The sequence below is a fragment of the Scophthalmus maximus genome, chromosome 2 (genome assembly GCF_022379125.1).
Source record: "Scophthalmus maximus strain ysfricsl-2021 chromosome 2, ASM2237912v1, whole genome shotgun sequence".
Taxonomy (NCBI): Eukaryota; Metazoa; Chordata; class Actinopteri; order Pleuronectiformes; family Scophthalmidae; genus Scophthalmus; species Scophthalmus maximus.
Genome location: NC_061516.1, coordinates 25187169 through 25202120, shown reverse-complemented (window position 1 = coordinate 25202120; position 14952 = coordinate 25187169). Strand labels below are relative to the sequence as shown.

Genomic DNA, 14952 nt, shown 5'->3' with positions numbered 1-14952 from the left:
ATAAATTGGAAAATATTAGAGCAACATTTTAGATCATTGTCCAGAGAATTCCACAGTTTCAGTGCTTTGTTGGGTTTATATCATAGACTGCATACAAACATATATGTATGTCATATGACATATAATATATATATATATATATATATATACTGTATATACACACACATATATATACATATATATATATATATACATATATATATATATATATTTATGTACATTTGGTGCGCCGAGATGTAATATTCCCGCCGGTCCGTGAAGGCAGCAGCAGCAGCAGCGGCGGCGGCGACGGAGGAGGAGGAGGAGGAGGAAGCCGGAAGCTCCTGGTGTAACGCTGTCACCGGAGCTAATGCGGAAACCGTGTACGCGCTAAAGCCCCGTGAACGCAGCAGCTTTGTCAACATGCACCGCACAAACGGCCGGAGCTGTCCACCGTCCAATCCTCACCTCGGAGCTCCTTCAGCGGCGTGTTAACAAGTTCACGATGCGGTGTTTCAGCGCGCCGAGCTAGCCAAGCGCTGGCTAACTACCCCCCCCCCAACTCTCTTCTTTCACCTCGACCAGCTAAACGCGGAGGAGCGAGTCGTCGTCGTCGAGCTCGGGAGCTAGCGTGGCGGCGAACATGGCGATCGTGTCCGGCTCCTGTGCCCGCGTGAACGGCTCCAGGAACGGGCCCTCGGCGTCGGCGACGCCCCCCGCCGCCGCCGCCGGCCCCGCGGGACAGTCCCAGCCCATGATCGCGGTGTGGGAATGGCAGGACGACCTGGGCTACTGGCGGCCGTACAGCGGCCAGGTGAGCGCCCACATCGAGCGGTGCCTGGCGCCGCGGGGCCAGAGAGGAGCGGGCGGCGGAGGACCCGGCTCAACGAGCATCTGCCTCGGCCAGTCGGACCCCAGCCTGTCGCCGTATCTCATCGACATACCGAGCCTGAAGCAGTTCCGACAGGACACAGGCGAGTGCATTATTTGTTTTAATAATACCGCCTTTCACGTTAGCTTCTTCTTTTTTTTCTTTTTTTTACCTTGTAAATCCACCAGGCCCGGCTAGCTGTCATGCTAGCTACTTAGCGTTAGCTCACACGAGCGCTGCTGCTGCTGCTGATGTTGTTGTTGTTGTTAAGTGTTTACATAGCCGCTAGCTAACATTAGCACAGCCCAGGTTGGAGTCCATGCGGCTACATCGACGTTGTGTCCGCTAACGTTCAGCTAACTAGCTCTGTCTGCTGTGGCCGCCGGTGACGTTAGCACATTGTTTTGATTTGTGTAGCTTAGCTGGTTTCGTGCTAACTAGCTTGAACGCGGGGGAGGGGGGGGGGGGTTGAAGAGTAGCTAACGGGTGTGCAGCAGTGTCAGTGCTCCTCCAGGCGATGATGACAAAGAAATCCTTTTAATAATCAAAGCCACAAAACGAGCTGTTGACGTTTAAATCTTTGCAACTTCTCTTCCCTGAAGGTGTTGGTTCTACTTTCTGAATGTAACCGTCTTGACTGTAAATTAACTTTTTTTAAAATTTGTTTTTATCCATCTATCAGGAAAGACGCGCTCGGTTCGCCGCTCCCTGTTCGCCCAGTCCTCCGGCCTGGGCAGCGGCGTCTACTGGGAGTGGGCCAACGACGAGGGAGGCTGGACCCCGTACGAGACCCGGACCTCCATCCTCCTGGAGCACAGCTACCAGGCGCGCCAGGGCACCGCCGACCTGGGCCCGCACGGATACAACTACATCGTGGACCTCACGTCCCTGGCGCAGGTGAACAAGGCCACGGGCTTCCGGCGGCAGGTGCGACGCCAGTGCAACCTCCCCTACCCGCTGGCCTCCAACGGGCCCCCGGCCATCCCCTCGGGCCCCGCGTGCTCCTGCCAGCAGTGTCTGAGCCACAGCAGCACGGGGCCCATGCCCAGCCGCTCCCGGCATTCCTTTTCGTCGGGGAGTCTGAACAGGCCCAGCCTGCAAGCGACGGGGAGGGTGGCGGTGGCGGCGGCGGCGGCAACGGCTCACCCCGCCTCTGTGTACTCGCCATACCCGAGAAGACCCCTCTCTGTCGGGGGGATGTCTTGGGGCAGCCCCTGGCCTCCGCCGCCGCCCGCTGGTAGTCAACTGTCTGCTCCGCCGCTTCTGACCAGCTCCGCCAGCGCGAACGGGTTAAGGTTGGTATCTGACACCTGTGTTGGGTGGTGACTCTGTGTGGGGGCGACGCATGCGATCGGCCTCCTCTTTCCACACTTCCCCTTCCTCTCTCTGTCTTTCCTGTCTGTCTCCCATATGATCTATCCTGTAAAACAGGAATTAGCTGCATCCCTGCAGTGGAATGTTTGTTTTGGCTCACTTTGTTTGACCCTTATCAGCGTCATCTCCAGCCGTCCTTCTTTTTTTGTTCCTAACATGCTTTTAAAGAAAACATTTTTTTTTTACTTATTTATATATAATATACTTATTTAAAGTAATATTATGAAAATGTTCTTACCCTTTGTCTGGGCTCTTGATTTTCTCCCGCATTAAGTTTCATATATTCTGAGCCGCCGGGGATCAGTATCAGTAACGGCTCTGTGAAATGCTAGATGTTCCCTGTCTTGCATATTATACTGTGTTTGCGTTGTGAAATACAGAAATATTTTCTTCCACGCTGAAAGGTGGTGCCACCAGGAACATCATGGCAGCGTTCATTGTGTTGTCTTTTTCTTTTTGAGTATACAGGGACTTTAGAGAGTTTCAGTCCTTCACCGTCTGGACGCTTGATTTCCGCTGTAGATTTAATTATACACTCAATAACTCATGATGACAAAGTGTTTGTTTTTTTGTAAAATTCAAAAACATGAAATCTCTCATTTATCAAAGTATTCAGACCCGGAGTTGACCTGGTTTAGAAAATCACAACTATGGGTGTACATGACACTAGCACTTTGAGATTGCTTTTAGTAATGAAAAGTGCGCTATGAATAAAATGTATTATTATTATTATTATGAGGCCCTACAATTCACACAGCACAGGATGAAGATAAATTTAACAGATACGTTTAAACTAAGCCTGAGGATATTAAAAAAAAAAAAAAATATATATATATATATATATATATTTTTTTTTTCCTTGTTGATAAAAATACTGTTATATTATTTCTCGCCAATATCCCCAGCCCTACCTGCGGGGAGCATGTTGGTGGCAGCATCATGCTACGAGGGAGCGGGGGGCTTCTCAGCACCAGCGACAGGGAAACGGGTCAGAGTTGAGGGAAAGATGAGAACGAGAGATCCTCGGAAGAAAACCTGCTCCCGAGTGCAGGCGGCCTTGACGCTGGGGCGACAGTTCACCTTTCAGCGCAAAGTAATGGCGCAGAGATAATGCTGCAGTGGCTCCGGGAACAAGTCTCCGGCTGTCGTTAGCGACCCAGCCAGAGCCCAGACTTTAAACCCCCCCATACAACATTTGTGCAGAGACCTGAAGACGTCAGATCACAGACGCTTCAACATCAAAATCTGACAAGAGCTGGGGAGGATCTGCCAGGAGAAACGGGACAAACGGCTCAAATCCCCGTGTGTGCCGAGCTCGTGGAGACTTGCCCCGAGAAGACGGGAAGCTGTAACTGCTGCCAAGGGTGCTTCGACAAAGCCCCGGATCAAGAGTCTGAATACTTAAAATGAGAGACTTCTTTATCTCTTCAGTCCTTTGTGTAATTATGTAGCGCACCAGACATGCTCCCCACTGCTTCCGTTGCACAGTCGGTTAACTGACGTCTAGAGATCCTCATTTTATCAGGCACACGCTTCCTCCTATTGTGTTGCCATGTGCTCCCATTTGACTGATGAGTGATCTATCAGGCTAAAACGTCCACTCAGGAATTTTCATGTTAGTTTAAATGTTGTATCCCTTTTTCGTTTGGTGTGGTTTGAGCAAAGGATCCCCAGACTACAAAAAAATAAATATAAACAGGATTAGTCTGTTAATAGTGAGTCGATGAGTTGAGTGACACAAAACAAAGCAATAGTGAAGCATTTGGATATTTTCTCTGGATAAAAAAAAAATGACATGACACAAAGATTTGCTGTTTTCTCAGTTAAAGATTAAGGGACAAAATCGTTAAAACAAGCAATTGGACCATCTCTCATTTGGCTTTGGGAAATCCTGGATGGATTTTTCACTGTTGTTTATTTTTTTATACTCCGTTTGTATAGACTTACTGTTGGTTGAAGAAGTAATGAACAGATAAAGGAAATAACTGTTAGCTGCAGCCCTTAAACTGGATTTGTTTCATTGTTCCACCGTACTTTTTCCTTGAAGGCAGTTTTGCTCAGTGGACAAATGTATCCTGTGCAAAATCCATCCACATAAACTCCCCGGTTGCACGTTGAACATGCAGTTAATGTTGAGGTTTTTTCTCATAAGTCTCAGACCCTCGTAGTACGGAGCCCTGGAAGGGACATGGAGATCTCTTGCAAAACATTCAATGCCAAACCAGAGACGAACCAAACACAACAGCGGAGCGCTATAGAGAGGTCTATAGAGTTTTATTTTGAGATTGGCCTCAAATTTCCCCATGTGGGACGAATAAAGGTATATCTTATCTTAACTACAAAGACATTAAATCAGTTATTCACAGTTATTCTACATGGTTTAAATAAGTGTTTTATGTAAAGCGTACTGACCTGGTGGTCCTGGTTGGATCAGACCAACTGCGTTAGTTACGTTGCAGTTTTTGTGGGATCTCGCAAAGGTTTTGCGGGAGTTCTTGAAGGTTTTGGCAGGACAGTCTGAAATATTTTTAGATAAAGTGATTAAAGCAGGGTTTTTTTTCCTTGACTCGGTCTGGTACCAAAGTTGATCCTAGTGTCTGTCAATGTATCTTTTACTTTCTAATTCTGTAACTGGAAGCGGCTATTGTCGAAAAAATTATAGTTAGTCTTTTTTTCCCCTTCTTTCCGACTCATTGTTGCTGTGACTCACTGACTGACCGTCTCCGTCCTTGTTTCCTTCTGCCGCAGCGTTCCCTCCATCTCTGTGCAGCTGAACGGATCCACCAGCGTCAGCTCTGCCCTGGCAGGTAAACGGGCCACTAACCCCTCCAACCTCACCTCTCACCTCTCTCCTCAGTCTGTCCTGCACCTCACTCTCGACCTGGTCACACTATTATTATCTTCTTGGTTCATGTGCCACAACTCTGCATCTGTTGTGTGGGCGTCAAGTCTGTTTAGGAATAACCCGATCCAGGGAATACGGCACATTCTGAATGTGAAGCAAACTTGAAAAGCGGCATTGTTTAACCCATCAGAGACGCCCTTTCGTTTACCTAAGAAACTACGGGAGGCAAACTGTTGGCCCAGTATATGTGAAAACAAGCCCACACACAGGCTCATCTTTTATTTCCTGGTGTTGTACGAAGACATTTTGGCCCTGGATGCAAAGGATGATTGATTTCAGTTTTCGGTCTTCGTGCTGGAAGACGGTTGTTGTCCCACAGCTCCAACCGTATCGGGTGTATGATGGATGGCTCAAGGCTAAAAGCGCTCTAACGGACCGGTACATGTACTGTTACTCATATAACTTACACTCACACGTTGAATCTGTTGGTTTAGATCATTTGGTTGCTGACACTGAAACGTTGACGGCAGGTTCCCCCGTCACCGCTGCACATGGGTAGAAACCTTTCACTTGCCTTCAATTTGGTATCAGGGAAATATTCTTCACAGGACATTGTTCGTCATACGGTTCTCACATACAATTTCAGAAGTGCTTTTGGAGTTTCTCGTCATACCTGACAAATTAATCAAAATGTGTATTTCGGCATTTTTCTGTCCCATACGCTTCATCCTGGGTCGCCTTCTTCGATCTTCCGTGTTTCTCCCATTGTGTGGCAACTTTCATGGAAAATATTTATGATGCCTAGTGTATTTATTATGCTCAGCTCACAAAATGCTAAATTGTCTCGTCATCGGTCAGATCTGACAAAGAAAAAAAAACTCTACATCATTTACAGCCCCATTATCTAGTGTTATTGTGAAGCTATTTAAACCTGTTCCAAGTCAACATGTTCATCACATACATCTTTCACACCGACTGAGCATTTAATCAGGAACAACTGTACATCTGCTGATCGCCTGGGAGTTTCACACACAACATTCTCAGGAGATTTTCCTCAGAATGGAGCGAAAAACTATTCATCCAGTGATCAGCAACCTCTTGTTGATGAGGTCAGAAGATAATGGTCACACTCGTCGGAGGATAATGGTCAGACTAGTCGGAGGATAATGGAGGATAACTGTCAGACTAGTCGGAGGATAATGGTCAGACTAGTTAGAGGATAATGGACGGACGATAATGGTCAGACTAGTTGGACAATAATGGTTGGATGATAATGGAGGATAATTGCCAGACCAGTTGGAGGATAATGGTCGGAATAGTCAGAGGATAATGGGCTGACGATAATGGTCAGACTAGTCTGACGATAATGGTAAGACTGGTCAGATGATAATGGAGGATAATTGTCAGACTAGTCGGGTGATAATGGTCAGACTAGTTTAAATGATAACTGTCACACCAGACGGAGGATAATGGTCAGACTAGTCGTACGATAAGGGAGGATAATAGTCAAACTAGTCGGAGGATAATGTTCAGACCAGTCAGAGGCAAATACACACTTATCGAACGTTCACAGCGCAAAATTCTCTGTATGTAATCTCACCGCGCTAAAAAAATTGTGTCCCGTTCGTGTGAACGCACCATTACTTGGTATTACTTGGTACGTTGTTTTAAATGATTTAGATGATTCCCCCTGATCTTAGTTGCAACTTACCGACTCGGAGGTCGGTGATTCCGAGTTCCGAGTCACAATGGAACGCACCATGACTCCAGTGTTTTGTGTCTTTGTGTGAATGAATGACGGTCGCAGTGGACGCATCGGCTGCTGCTACATTTCTCATACCTTTGATTTGTTTCTTTCTACTCCTGCATATCTCCACTTGCTCTCAACCCCCTCACCTCCCCCCCCCACTTTGCCCCCTCCGCCCCCCCATCCCTTCTCCCATTTAAACCCAAACCCCAACCCGACCCCACCCTACCCTGTTCCAGGCATGGCCTCCATTTTGATGTCAGCAGTGGGACTCGGCGTGCACTTCACCTCTGCCCCCCTCCCTCAGCAGCAGCAGCAGCAGCAGCTACAGCTACAGCATCATCAGCATCATCAGCAGCATCAGCAGCAACCTGCTCCTTTCTCTCTTCTTCCTCCTCCTCCTCTCCTCCCCCCGGCCAGCAGCAGGCCCAGCAGCAGCAGCAGCAGCAGCAGTTCAGTTAGGAGAGCAAAGAGGCAGCACAGGAGAGGTAGCTACCCAACGCCACCAGCTCTTCCTCCACCGTCCTCTGTTGGTCCATCACCACAGGCTCGAGGAGACATTTCATCCTGCATCATCACCTCACTTTCATTTGTCTTCAGGTGTTCTCACACTCTTGAGTAGGAAAAAAAAGGTGCTGCTGCAGCTGCATCTTGTGCATCTGTCGAGCAGGGACAAGAGGCTTTTTTAATTGAAAACCAGATACGACTCTTGACGACGCCGATTCTGCTTCCCCCCCACCCCTCCCTCCTCCAACTTCATTCCAGTTGCTGCCGTCGACACCAACTGCTTACCTACCATTGAGTGATGCTTCTCCATAGTTATTGGTCAGCTCTCGGTGACACCTGTCAGCGCTTCCCTGAACTGAAAAATTGGTGCTTGGAAATCTACAAAAATATGGATTAGCGCAAAGCTGGCATTAGAAGAGTCCACGTGTCCACAAGTCGATACAGAAGAGTGATTTAAACAGATTAAATGAGTGAAGATGCTTCATCTGATCATTGTGTGGATGAGGATTTCCCTCTGGTGCAGGAGACGTTCCCGATCTGCAGCGAGTCACGTCGTCCCCTGTCCCAGGAGTCGAATATCAGTCGGTCAATGGCGACTTAATAGCTTGTAGTTAGCGTTAGGTTTTCACTCGTAGAAAAACTTCTACTTTCATTCTGAATAGAACCAGACGATATATTGGTTGGCCGGATAATATCGTCCGATTTCACAGACATATCGGTATCAGAGCTTATGTTTACTTATATTAAATCTTTTATCGCACAGAATAAACGATTTTGTTTACATTTTACATAAAATATATTAGGTTTATTTTCTTCATTCAAGTTCTATATATTTGGTTGTATTTGCAGTTTTCTTTTTCTTTATTGTTATTTATGATTCATGAAGTTCATGGTGAGACAAACAAACCACCAATAAACAAAACGACAAAAAGTACAGTGTGCGTTTTAGAGCTCAGCTCATTTACAGTCTTCCATACTTTGTTACTCATATTTGCTTCACTCTTTTCATTCCCCTTTTTCTTCTTCTTGTTTTTTCGTTCCTGCATCGTCATGACCATTAACGACTCGTCCTCCACTTCCTCACCTTTCAGGATCTGGACTTTAACGGAGCCCGACCTGCGTAATAAAAAACCCAAAAAGACCAGTGGAGATGAATGTTGAGTTGACTGTGAGAAGTTTGTCCCCTAAACAGACTTTTGACGCTCACATGTTTGTTCACTGAATGTCTGTATCCGTCCCTCACGCTGCTCGCTGTCACCATTCATTCACCTCCACCCCGGTGGCTCCGCAGTGTGCGTTTGCAATGTTGGGGCAAATGTGTTGAGCTCATTTCATCTCTCCAGTCTCATTTCAATTTCTGTGTGGCTTCTTCTTCTTCGGATTGGTTTTGTTGGACTTTGGTCCGTCTCGGCTCATTCGTCTCTCTGTGTCTTTCTGCCTCTTCCAGCCTCGGCTCAGAGACCTGAGGACGTGATCCAGCGCTACATGCAGGTGGCGGCCGGAGCGCCGGACGAGGTAAACGTCCACAGGCGTAAACTTAAAAAGATATATATATATTTTAGACATTTGGAACATGAATAGAGACATTTTCAGGAAAGAATGTTTCCAGTGACTTACCACGTAGCGTTAGCATCTTATTTGATGACGGGAAAAAGTAATGCAAATTACATGAATAAAAAAAAAAAAAGGGCAACAAATATTGCAGCAGTAAAGTCGGAATTTAATGAGAATAATTGCCACATTTTTCCAGAAAAACAAATGTACCAGCCCTTTCCTCCAACTGTGTGTGGTTCTTTCTACGGAATAGATGGTTTCTGGCACAGCCAAAAATAACATTTATTTACATACATAATATTAGCACTTTTTCCCGTAGAATTACAACTTTATTATCGTTAAATTACGACTTAAACTTCATATTAGGACTTATTTCTTGTAATAGTATAATTTTCTCGAAATGTTAATTTTTTTCTCTCCTGAAATTGAAACTTTACCATCACTAAATCGCGACTTAATCGTCACGTTATTAGTTTTTATTGTAATATTACGACTTCTCGAAATTTATACAACTTTATTTTTGTAAAATTACAACTATTATTTTAAAATTACATCATCGTCGTATTATGACTTTCTCAAAATATTACAACTTTTTTCTTGTAAACTTACAAATTAATTATCGCAGAATTACGACTGAATCGTCATATTACGACTTTTTATTTTAATGCTATAACTTTTCCTCGTAAAATGACTTTTTTTCCCAAAAGAATACACCTATTTTTCTTGCAAATTCACAACTTGTAATTACAACTCATCAATAAATGACAACCTCTTTCTCATAATTTCAGTTTTTTTCCTTCTTTAATCGGCCCCTGATACTCCCTCGTAGCAACCGGCCCTGAAGTGGAAGAATTTATGCATTTTCATGTAATCTCTCCACCAAACGCAACGTTTCCCCGTGTCGTCCTCAGGACTGTATCATCTGCATGGACCAGCTGTCCAACCCGTCCGGCTACGAGACGCCGTCCACCGACGAGGGAGGAGCTCAGAACACCCTGCCGGACGCTGTGGGCAAATTCATCAAGTGTGGACACACGCTGCACATGCTCTGCATGCTCGCCATGTACAACAACGGAACCAAGGTGGCACGCTCACAACAAGCTGGTGTTTCTTAATGAACGTGGACGAAGGTGAAAGATAAATGATGTCCCCTGGTTTGTATTGATCAGTCCTCTTTGTGTGTGTGTGTGTTGTGTTTCTCCAGGACGGCAGCCTGCAGTGTCCCTCGTGTAAGACGATCTACGGAGAGAAGACCGGCACGCAGCCCAAAGGCAAGATGGAGATCTACAGCATCGCCCAGTCGCTGCCTGGCCACCCGGACTGCGGCACCATCCAGATCATCTACAGCATCCCTCCGGGCCTACAGGTACGTCCGCACCCCGAGCCTCCGCTTCGACGAGATCTGGCAAATAATTCATATAACACACACACGCACACACACGTTGAGAATTTATTGTTTAATTTTATTTTAAACCGACGATTTGATATCCCCCCCAATCTTTTATTTTTCTTTCAGAGCTTTTTATTTCTTTTTACCACGCGATGCCCCAAGTCTCGTTGTGAATGTAGATATACAAAAATAATGCAGAACCATCATGACATTTGAGAAGTGGAAATTTGTTGACAAATGTAAACTTTTTTTTCCTTCCTGGCAAATTAGTTTGAAAAAAAAATCATATTTAACGGCAGGAATAACATTTCCACAACAACAGGGATTCTTTTTTTTCCGAATGCTGAGATCAAGGTCAATGTAACTCTGGCTCCTACAGGGAGTGTTGCATTATGGGTTGTTTGTAGCCTCAGTGTTGCTTGGCTAGCGACTTCCACTTTGAATGGGAGGCCGTCGTACGTCGCGTGCGGTAGAAGTTGAGAAGAGAAGCTCCACTTTTCATGTAGCAGCAAATCAAATGACGATTAAACAACGTACTCTATCAGACTGACGTTCAATCTCGGCCGTGGACGAGTCTTCTCCTTCTGTCCCGCTGGTTCCACGCTTCACAGCGACGCTCCCTCCTCCATCACGTCCTCCTGGGGAAACCGTAATTTCTCTCCTCGTTGTCTCGCTGGCGCCTCGAGCGAAGACGAACCGCAGCATCAGGACCGTCTCGTCTAAAGTCACTAAAACTCTGACCGGATTAGTATCGAGCTGTCGCTCCGCCGGTTAACAATCTGTTATTATTAGATTTTTTTTTTTATGGTTCCAACTCATCTGAAGTATTAAACTCAGTCCGTAATTTTTTTTATTAATTCTTTTCTTCTTTGTCCTCCTCCACCAGGGCCCGGAGCATCCGAACCCAGGTCAGCCGTACAGCTGTAGAGGCTTCCCGCGCTTCTGCTTCCTCCCGGACAACGACAAGGGCAGGAAGGTAAAGAGCAACACACTGTTTGTCACGGCTGGCATTGAATCTACACTACACTCTGCTTGTTTGCCGTATAAACACCACAGACGTATTCGCAGTGTTTCCATCATCGTACGACTCGGCACAGAGCAGCTGTCAGCGCTTATATACCAAAGATTGTAAAAGATAAAGATGGACGACGCGTCTGAGCTTCCTCCCGCTTAGCAAATACTAAGCCAAAATATCTCGGATGTTGGCGCGGCGGCCATTTTGCGCTGGCACCAGAGTCCAGTAGCGCGGTAGCAGTTGTAATCACGTTGTGCTCAACCAATCGTGAGTCGGTCTCAGCTGCCAATCAGGACGTTTCACCCCATTTTAATGACGGAAAAAAATAACGGAAATAAATAACAGTAAACGATAAATACAAGAGATTAGACTGACTGCAGTATTAATATGTACATAACCCCTCAGGAAAATGTTTACTGACGATATAAATTAAGATAAGATAAGTGAGAGGTCATTATCTCATAGGCTTCTGTAAAAACAACCAGTGGAGTCGCCCCCTGCTGGTCATTACAGAGAATACAGGCTTCAGGCACTTAATTTTTTCCGGACCCGCTGACCATAAACAGTCTGTGGTTGAGTCAAAGGGACGAACGTGACTCACGACACTCTGCGTTCTGCTCCGTTGGGATCCAACATGTTAAAGCTCATCGTGAGGTTGTGTTTGTTTCCATCACAAATTAGTTTCTCATTTTCCCTCCGGCTGCTCAACCGCAGCTGTACACGTCCGCTTTAAAAACATAATAATAATAAATCTCTTATGAAATCCCCCTAATGGAAAACAGGATTAAATTATTCCAGCTGTAGATTCTCAGTCTCACACAACATCATCACCACATAAAAACCTGCTTCCGTGTCTCCCGTGTTTGAAAAAAAAAAAAAAAAAAGGTGTTGGAGCTGCTGAAGGTGGCGTGGATGCGGCGCCTCATCTTCACCGTGGGCACGTCGAGCACCACCGGCGAGCCCGACACCGTGGTGTGGAACGGCGTCCACCACAAGACGGAGATGATGTCCAACCTGTCGGGCCACGGCTACCCCGACCCCAACTACCTGGACAATGTCCTCTCTGAGCTGGCCTCTCAGGGCGTGACGGACGACTGCCTCAAACCTCCCGGCGGCGGCAGCAGTAGCTAGGCCACGCCCCCCCCTGACCTCCAACACCCCTCCGTCTGTTATCTAGCACACGTCAGCCCAGAATTCATGGAGTGAGCTGGACTGAAGGTTCTGGAAGCTTCACCGCGGAGGAACCGACATTCCACCTCGTCACTCGGGAGAAGCGCGGAGGCTCCTCCCACTTTTTCTTTAGTTTTTTTTTCTTTGCCGTTTTTCCCATAAGGCCTCATCTGTATCCTTTGTCCGGTTACCATGACAATGGTAGCTTTTTCGCTGGGCGGGGCTGGGGATATATATATATTAAAAAAAATCTCATTGAGCACTTTAGTGCTGACGGTGCGTTTTCGCTGAGGCGTGTGATTCTCCCATCGACGGGGGCAGGCGACTTGTTTCAAAAATTGGGAAGTTATGCAATTTTAAGTGTTACCGCAGTTTGTGTTCAGCACAACCACAAACACACACACACACACACACACACACACTGAAACCTTAGTAGCAAAGTGAGTGTATATTAACCCATTTGATGAGAAGGGGGCAATACTGTACTGTTGTAAATAAGAAAAACAAAAACATGAATGGATTAAAAAAAATATGTAAAAGGATAAAAAAAAGAACACCGGTTGTGTCCACAGATGCCAGGTAAAGCAGGACAGAGTTGTATATTTTCAAACGTTTAACTTTGTCTTATTTCACCATCTGTCCTCATATTTTTTATTCCCTGATTTGATAAGCAGATGTTTCTAATGTACTCACTGTGTGATTTAATTTTTTTTTTTTTTTTTTTCATGTTTTGAAAGCGCAGTCGCAGGCATTGTTTTTTGTTTTTTTTCGGTCAATTAATATGTTTGTGTCGCCGTGTACGTGAGAAGGGACGAGGTTTTCGCCGCGTCAAGCTCGCCGACCTCGACCCTTTTGGTCCGAACAGATGGGGACGGACGGATCGCTGAGATTTAAAATAGAAAAAAAAAGGAGACAATCAAGGTCGTCGAAACTCGTCTGCGCTTTGAACAAGACGAGCGGAGCCGCGGACGAAGCACGTCGACCGAAAAAAACTCACCCGCTGTATCGGCGTGCGTCATTCCGCTCAGAGTACTGCAGCACACAGTCGCCGGACTGGAGTTTTGACCATGTATACAAGCAAAACTGAAAAATGTCTGCAATAAAGAGAAGAAAAGCAAAACTAATCCTGTCTGTCTTTTCTTTCTTTCCTCATCACGGGCCCTCCGGTTACGTCTGGAGCCACCGATCGGGGGTCACGGGTCGCGTGCAAATGAATTCCTCGCATGGGACTCGCCACGCGCTTTAATTCGTGGCCGGAGAATATCGTGAGAGTTCGCACGGCGGGGGGGCCCCCCGGGTCGCGTTACGTGGTCTCATAATCCGTCGCTCGCTGCGTGATCACTCGGAGCGGATCATCAGATCGAATTAACTCCCAGTACTCGGCTGCCTGGGGGCGTTCACAGACACAGAGACGTGCCTGTGGGTGTCCGGACTCGTGGAGAAGGTGAAGGACACAATCGCAAGAGTCGACTCGTGGGCGAAACGTCTGCTGCTGATCCAATTGCCTCCTTTTTCATAAAGCCCAGATCTCCGACTCAACAGTTAGTGAACGAACAAACCATTTCAGTTGTGTATGTGTGTATGTATGTGTGTATGTATGTGTGTATGTATGTATGTGTGTGTGTGTGTGTATGTATGTATGTATGTATGTGTGTATGTATGTGAGCTTTCAATGTAGTTCCTACGCGTTAACATTGGTCCAATGCTGCGTTCACGCCAAACACACGTGTCTCGTGCAATTGCATTTGGTCGCAGTTGTGAAAGCAACGCGAGAATATCCGCATCTCAGCGCCAGCTGGCTTTCGCGAAAACAAAGCGTCACGCGAAATATACTCGAGTTGTGATATTTCAACATTCGCGCAGCGAGTTATTCGCGCCACGTCATTCGGCGCAATTGCACGCTGGAGGACGTATTTTTTTCCGCTGCGTCAATTTTCCGCCAGACAGCCGTTTAAGTTTGTACTTTTTTTCCCAAGCGTACTTCGGCCATGTATTACTGCGCCATGAATACGTCCTTTAGCGTACAATTATGCCGATTGGGTATAATTGTACTGTTGCAGAGGGGCGGTCCCCTCTGCAACAGTGGGACTCAGACTTACGCTACTTCCACTTCTCCTCCGAACTCCGTTAAATGACATCGCTGATCACCGTCTCCATAAGGAGACATATCAACTACGCATAAGTAACTCATACGACCCCGCTTCAAAATCACTGAACTGTCCCTTTAATGGAGACTCGAGAGCAAAGCTGTGTGTTCTGCGTTCAAAGCACATGATGGATGGGAATCAGGTCAGTGACTCGACGAAACACCAGACCTGAAAAGCCCGCCAGTCTGAGCAACGGGGTTCATTTGTTTCGGCTCTCCGGCGCCGTTCACGTGGACAGACCGAACAGGACTCCGGCAGCGAGTGTGACTGCATCTGTTGCTCTGTCATTCTTTTCCCCTCCGCGGCCTTCGATAGTCTTCGTACAGAAAAATTGCTCGTCATTGATTTGTTAG

General features: G+C 46.4%; 1 protein-coding gene across 2 annotated transcripts; it reads left to right on the top strand.

Moving 5' to 3' along the window:
• The first annotated feature begins 289 nt into the window (after nucleotides 1-289).
• On the top strand, nucleotides 290-13572 carry dtx2 (deltex 2, E3 ubiquitin ligase). 2 transcript variants are annotated; one of them, XM_035624877.2, is made up of 9 exons: nucleotides 290-953; nucleotides 1533-2145; nucleotides 4973-5031; nucleotides 7056-7304; nucleotides 8771-8838; nucleotides 9789-9959; nucleotides 10082-10243; nucleotides 11154-11243; nucleotides 12168-13572. In XM_035624877.2, the coding sequence occupies exons 1-9, from the start codon at nucleotides 623-625 to the stop codon at nucleotides 12411-12413; spliced, it is 1989 nt and encodes a 662-aa protein (XP_035480770.1). In that variant the 5' UTR covers nucleotides 290-622; the 3' UTR covers nucleotides 12414-13572. The 2 variants fall into 2 exon arrangements, with proteins under 2 accessions (XP_035480770.1, XP_035480771.1); XM_035624878.2 differs by lacking the exon at nucleotides 7056-7304.
• Nucleotides 13573-14952: the final 1380 nt, after the last annotated feature.